The sequence below is a fragment of the Quercus suber genome, unplaced genomic scaffold (assembly GCF_002906115.3).
Source record: "Quercus suber isolate HL8 unplaced genomic scaffold, Cork oak 2.0 scaffold_561, whole genome shotgun sequence".
In the NCBI taxonomy this organism is placed as follows: domain Eukaryota; kingdom Viridiplantae; phylum Streptophyta; class Magnoliopsida; order Fagales; family Fagaceae; genus Quercus; species Quercus suber.
This window is the reverse complement of record NW_027070006.1, coordinates 185,698-192,060: the sequence shown is the minus strand read 5'-3', so window position 1 is coordinate 192,060 and position 6,363 is coordinate 185,698. Positions and strand designations below refer to the sequence as shown.

Genomic DNA, 6,363 nt, shown 5'->3' with positions numbered 1-6,363 from the left:
TTCCCCACTTCAAAGGTGCTTGGGCCGTGAGAAAAGAACTAAAAGGGGCTAAATAAGTCTCAGTCAGCAATGGGCTTGAGCCCAGGCCCAAACCATGGAGATTATCAGCCTTCATATTCTCGGTCAGCAGTGGGCTTGAGCCCAAGCCCAAACCATTCAAGTTTTCACTCTTTTTAAACCCACGTGCAACCCATTGAAGGGTCTTTGTAGCAAAGCAATCCCTGTCCTCTGCCCGTGATTTCCTACTGAGCAGCAGATCTCCCTCTTTCTTTCTATCCCAGAAAACCTGTCTGCTCCCTGTCACGTCAACCACCACGATAAGACCACTGCCTGTCCAGCAAGATCTTCTAGCAGCTCTCTTCTTCCCCTTAAAACCAGCTTTTGAATTCAAACTGGTGTTAGGACAGCTTATCTTAGAGTCTGCCAGGTATTGCCCACCTACCCCTATCTTCTCATTAAAGCTCTGCTCCCTCCTGTCCCCTTCCACCACCTCCACCTTATCAGACTTGCCCACCGGAAATTCTCCCACTTTGGCCCCTTTAAATCTTTTATCCTTCTCTTCTAATTGTGTCCACTTCCCTTTGGCTGTGAAACCAAGCTGCTTTGGTTGCTTACTTTCAACTAATCTTTCTTGAGAGCCTTGCACCACTTCAGCAAAGGTTCTAGAGTTTAGTGCCTCCAAGTTATACCTCCGCACCTGAGGAATAAATTTTGGAGGACCATTTCCACCCCCTGCATAGTGTGATGGATTCAACAGCTTTCTAAGTTCAAAACCAAAAGCCCTCCAGCCCATTTTCTCCATACCTTCAGGGATGCCCCCCCCCACACATTAATATATGATTGGTAAGTTACACGTGTACCAATAAGTCTTCAACTCATGACCCCACCCTCTCCTTAGAACTTATAAAGTCAGATGCTAGTTGAGCCAGAGCTTAGCTCCTTATCCACTATAATTAAGTACAAGTATGGAAATAGTTCTTCTAATGAATGATTTACACACCATTTATCATGCCATAGTCCCTCAAAATTCTAGAATTAATGAATGGAAAAACTGGTAAAAGGTTATCAATGTCTATATGCTTTATTTCATATTAGATGGTCTAAATTAGTACCACAAAAATGGTAAAATAGAGCCAATCAATATTGTGTGACTAAAAACAAAGATAAAAACAAACATTATTTAAATAAAAACAAAATAAATGGGGGGTGGGGGGGGAGGGGGTTGAAAAACAATATAGATATCATCCTTGTCCTTCTCATCATTAGTTTATTCATTAATTTAATAAGAAAAATTATCATTCAACCAACTGAAAAGTACAAGAAGTTTCATAAATTAGTCTTTTTTTTTCTTAAGTGACCCTTTTAAAGTGGAACCCATTCTCTGTGTTTCCCTATTCATTCAGTTCCTGTTCAGTCCCACATTGGTTTTTGGAATTTGTTCCTATTTTCTACATCAAAATAGTACCCAAGACAAGTCAATAGCCCAGCTTTCAGTGTGCACCAGGCTATGCACAATTGCCTGTCTACTCTGCAAGCTACCTGCTTTTCCCAGTTTCGGCATTAGACTCGGCGACACCAACTTAACCTGCACCCAAAAAATACAAACACAAAAAAGTTTCACTGAGGCATTTCATCGAACAGTTGGAATGCAAAGTAGCAAATGGGCATTGAATTTTTTTTTAAAATGTACGTTGGCGAGCCTGGCGGGGCGGTCTGGCACGGGCAGGTCCAGGGAAGGGTCGTAGGGCTGAGTGATTGTCCCTTGTAGCCATTGGGATGCCACAGAGTCGCCGAGTCGAGCCTTCTCGTATGGGTCGGCTGTGTTCAGCACTCGTAATGCTGCTTCCACTAAGGTCTCCTCACCATCTTGCTGCTGTGGGCTCATGTTTTGCTTTTCTGTTTGCTCTCTTTTTTCCTTCTCTGCTTTGCAATTAGTAATAGGACAAACATATTACACTTTTTTAACAATATTACACTTTTTTTATACATTTTTCAACCCAAACATATTTTCATTCATGTTTTTAAACAATAAAATACATATTTTTTAAATACATGTACCAAACAAAACACTCCAAAATGATGAGCTTTCAACCTTACACCTTTTAAAAATGAAATGCCATTGTTTAATAATTTGGCAGTAACAAAAGATTGATAATTTGTGTTAAGATGTCTATTACTCCTTTTTCTTTTTCTTTTTGAGGATTTAAACTTTAGACATAAATTAAGTTATAAGACTTTTAATTGGAGATGACTAATTTGAAAGTGTTCCAAATTGGTTGGTAGTTAGCACCTCATGCTGTTTCTAATAAAGTCATACAGGATTTAAGTTTCCCTTCACTTGTTGTAATTAACGAATTAAAACATAAATAAAAAGAAGTGCTCCAAATTGAAGATTTTGTAATATAACAAAAAAATTCTTTCCATTTCTTAGTTCTTTACATATATGACATTCAAAATTTATGTTACATAAAAAAATAATCTCTATTTATATGCATAGGGCCATTTCAAGTTTATTATGGGTTAAGTAGATTAGCATTGAATTGATCCAACTACTCTTCTCAAAAAAAAGAAAAGAAAAAGAAAAAGAATTGATCCAACTATTAATTGTGTCAAATTAGGTCAACTTGTTTTAACATGAAATCGTTTATGCTAAACACTAATTCTTAGAGGTGCCCATGGGTTGGGTTCGATTGGATTTATACTCCACTCGTCACTCGACCTACCTTGTTTAGGTGGGATAATCTAAGAATCACCATTGAGCATTGAGTCTAAGTTATTCAAGTGCTAGATATGGTCGATTTCATCGGTGTGGTTTGTTGAAGACAAAGACAAGAACTATTTTTTTTTTTTTTGAATAAACAAAGACAAGAACTTGATGGCAAGGGGCAGGGAGAGAGGTGAAGATCTTAGCCTCTAAAGGCCATATCTAAACTTTTTTTTTTCCGATGATGATCTCAGCATTCCACAACCATATATGGTTTTTTCTTTAAGACTACAGCCTCTCATGGTCAGATTTGGTACTTCTTGCTAAGGAGGTAGTTGGTGACAATAGATCTCCGACAAAGAATCAATACGTTTAAGCGATCAGTTGATATTCGATTGCCCACCAACTCCACTTGCTATTCAATTGAAAAAGGTTGGGTTTTAAGACATGAAACTCGTTGTCAATCGAAGGAATTGAGAAAATCGATAATGAGGTTGAGGGGTTTGGGTTGATTAGTTTGGTCGAGTTTCATGGGTTGTTGGACACCCCTTACTAATCTCCAAAAAAGTGTGGTGATCAAAGGATGCGTCAAACATAACCCCCCTTACTATTTGTTTCCGCGTTTGGCTTCAGTGTATTAAAAAACTCAAATTAAAAATATATAATCCATCTTAAAAACAAAAGGCAATGAGCCCATATAAATTTTAGATAGATCTTGAACTTGGCTTGGATTTGGTGCCTCTAATGCATTGAGCTTATTGAAATGGTAACATATGTTATGATCCAACGGATTTAGTACATTGGAGCATTGGATCCAGATTAATTCTAGTACAACAACTTTTGTCACAATTATCTTACGTGACAGATTGTGACTGACTGTCTGTTACTTTCATATGAACCCACTATTTTTTTTTTTACTATTTACAATTTGTTATGTGAATAATTGTAGTATAAATTGTGTCATTTTATACCATTTTAGAATTTTTCCTGATCCAACCTTTGCCCATACATTTTTTTTGGGGGAAAATCTACAAGTAATGGGACACTAGTTTAAGTTTTTTAACCCATTTAGAGGCTTAGGCCTAAGCCCAAAACCAGTTCATTCTAATGCAATGCAATTGCAAACTATACTTATTCCAGTTCCACCGCCAGGGAGCCAACAAACTCAGAGATGAGTTCCCAAGTAGTGGGGCTCCCAAATCGGAGCGAGTCGAGTCACCAAAAGCTGTACGAGTTCGCAAAAATGGCGCTGATAAAGATATTCGCGCACCCATATGCGACCGTGTGTGACTTGTATTGCTGCGGAGGAGGAGGACTTGGCATCGACAACGATGCCCAAATTGGTCACTACATCGGAATCGATGTGTCTTCGACTGGAATAGCCCAATTAAGAGAAGCCTGGGAGAGCCTGAGTCAGAAGAAGCCTTACCCTTCTGACTTCTTTCACTTTGACCCTTGCTTGGTCTGTCTTCTTCTTCTCTCTCTCTCTCTCTCTCTCTCTCTCTCTCTCTTTTGCTATTAGTTTTGGTTATTGGGTTTTAGTGTTTGTGTTGGCTTTGCAAAGCTTATTTATTTTTCATAAAGTCAGTGTTTTGCATAGTGGGAGCTTTGTTTATTGAGTATACAACTTCTGGGTCTGTTCAAGTTCGGATTTTGGCTTGTGGGTTTTGGAGGATAATGTGACTTATATGGCCAGATATCTTGTTCTGACAAGTTTTGTACTTTATTGTTTTTCATGAAATGGAACAACATAGGCTAACAAGGGTCACAGGTTTTTTTTTTGGTTGAAAACTGAGCAGTTTTGATATAGATACTAATGTATGATTCATAAACCTTGTTGTCTTCAGTCTGCTATCTGTGCTTCAGTGCAATTTAGTTTTCTGGTTTCGTGTATATAGTAATTCGCATTCATGTTGAACACCAAAGCACATTTCTATGCCTATGATTCTCATGGCTTAAAAGCTGATTTGTCAATGTCAAATTATCGATCACCAGATTTAAAATTAAATGCTGTATGTGATTCTAGTCCCTCAATGCAGGTGCCTTGACTATACTTCTCAAACTTTGATCCACGTGGGTGTCTAGTTATCTTGACAGGTGTTGTTATGCATTAGGAATTTTGTACCTAGTCGGCAGAACCTGCCAATATTTTAGTTTGTACCCCGCCGATTTCTGTGTTACTTCCTGGTTGGGGGATTGTTGAAGTGTTTTGGGGCCATTAAAGAACATTTACATATAGCACATGTTTTTAGTAAGCAATTCGAAGTAGATCTTTAAGGAAAAAGGGTTGACCTTAAAACCTACTCACTCCAGCTTTTGAGTGCTTTTGTACATATGTAAAAGGCTAAGACAATTATTTCGGTGACAGAGTTCTGTCACAAGACTTGGGATAATGATCCTCATACCTTGAAAATCGTTACTTTTTTGGATTTCAGCTGTCTGCCTATTTGCAATTTATGCTGTGCGATTTGCTAGCTAAAATTATAGTAATGATTATACACTTAATCCACCAGTTGAGCTATACCACTCTAGTGGTTCTGCGCGGTCTTAGGTTCGATCTTGCTTGGGTGCATGAGTTGCTTTAACCAAACCCCCCCCCCCCCCCCCCCCCTTCTTCCTCGATCTTATGATGTGTTAGGTGATTCATTTACATTTCATTGCCTGCTTCGAAGCCTATTCTTTCTACCATTTATCAGTTGCAACTTGCCCAGGTCAGCAGTTTACTAATAGGTTCTTTGGCGTTTTCCTTCCACAGGTCTTTACACCACATTTATATTTCAAAAACCAGACCCAGATATTGCTCCCCCAATAATGACCCCTATATTGCAGGAAACAAGTTACACTCATGATGAGGCAAGTATTTCTAACATTAGCAAAAAGGATAATAAGAGCATCATTTATAAGGCATAATCAATTATAAGGTGATAATAACTTTTTTTAAAGTAAGAAGCAAATGTTGAGGTAACTTCAATCTGATTGTGGTGATAGACTCGTAATGCTTCTTTCCATGATGGTCCCTCTTTATAATTTTTTCTCTTCTCAAGAAGAAATGATCATTTTCTCTGCTTGACCCGCATAATATTCTCTATTTTCTTTAGCAGTTCATTTATTTTTCTCTTGATGTTATAGAGAGATTGGCCAGCGCCTGGCTGGAGAGATGATGAAAAAGATGTACATACAGAGCCACCTCTTGTACTCCCCAAGATTAATGACCAGAAAGGGATTCTGGGTCCAGGCCCTGCGGATTTACGTTTTCCCGAGGCGCTATGAGCGGGTTGGAAACAAGCAAGAGGAATGTGGATGGCAAAGGGAAGAACCCAGATACAGTGTTGCAATTGCAAACTAATTTTGTGCATGTAGTTGTAATGAATGTGGATATTGGAGTGGTCCATTTCATTTCGTAGGCTTCATTTTTTTTTTTTTTTTTTTTTTTGGGGGGGGGGGGGGGGTGTGTTTTCTTGAACATTTTAAGCTTGTAGATATCAGGTGGAACTGTAAAACTTCGCCGTTTCCCATGCCCATTTTGAAATCGCAATTTTTCAAAGTACACTTTTTCAAAACTATTTTTTTTTTTTAGGTATAAACTTTTTTTCTAGCTGTCCATTTTCAAAGAGCTAATTATAGTTATATATTAAAAATTGAAGTAAAAAAAAAATTAT

General features: G+C 38.2%; 1 protein-coding gene and 1 long non-coding RNA gene across 2 annotated transcripts in view; both read left to right on the top strand.

Annotated features, from left to right (window-relative positions):
* Nucleotides 1–3,748: 3,748 nt before the first annotated feature.
* The window catches only part of LOC112019438 (mRNA cap guanine-N7 methyltransferase 2), a 13,160-nt gene continuing 10,545 nt past the window's right edge, over nt 3,749–6,363 (top strand). The window contains exon 1 of the mRNA XM_065764432.1: nt 3,749–4,166. Within this exon, the coding sequence (XP_065620504.1) occupies nt 3,876–4,166 (291 nt within the window). The 5' untranslated portion in view covers nt 3,749–3,875. The remainder of the gene's footprint in view (nt 4,167–6,363) is intronic.
* On the top strand, nt 5,308–6,264 carry LOC136063699 (uncharacterized). The gene is made up of 3 exons (XR_010625317.1): nt 5,308–5,342; nt 5,460–5,557; nt 5,834–6,264. It is a non-coding gene; the product is annotated as an uncharacterized LOC136063699 (long non-coding RNA).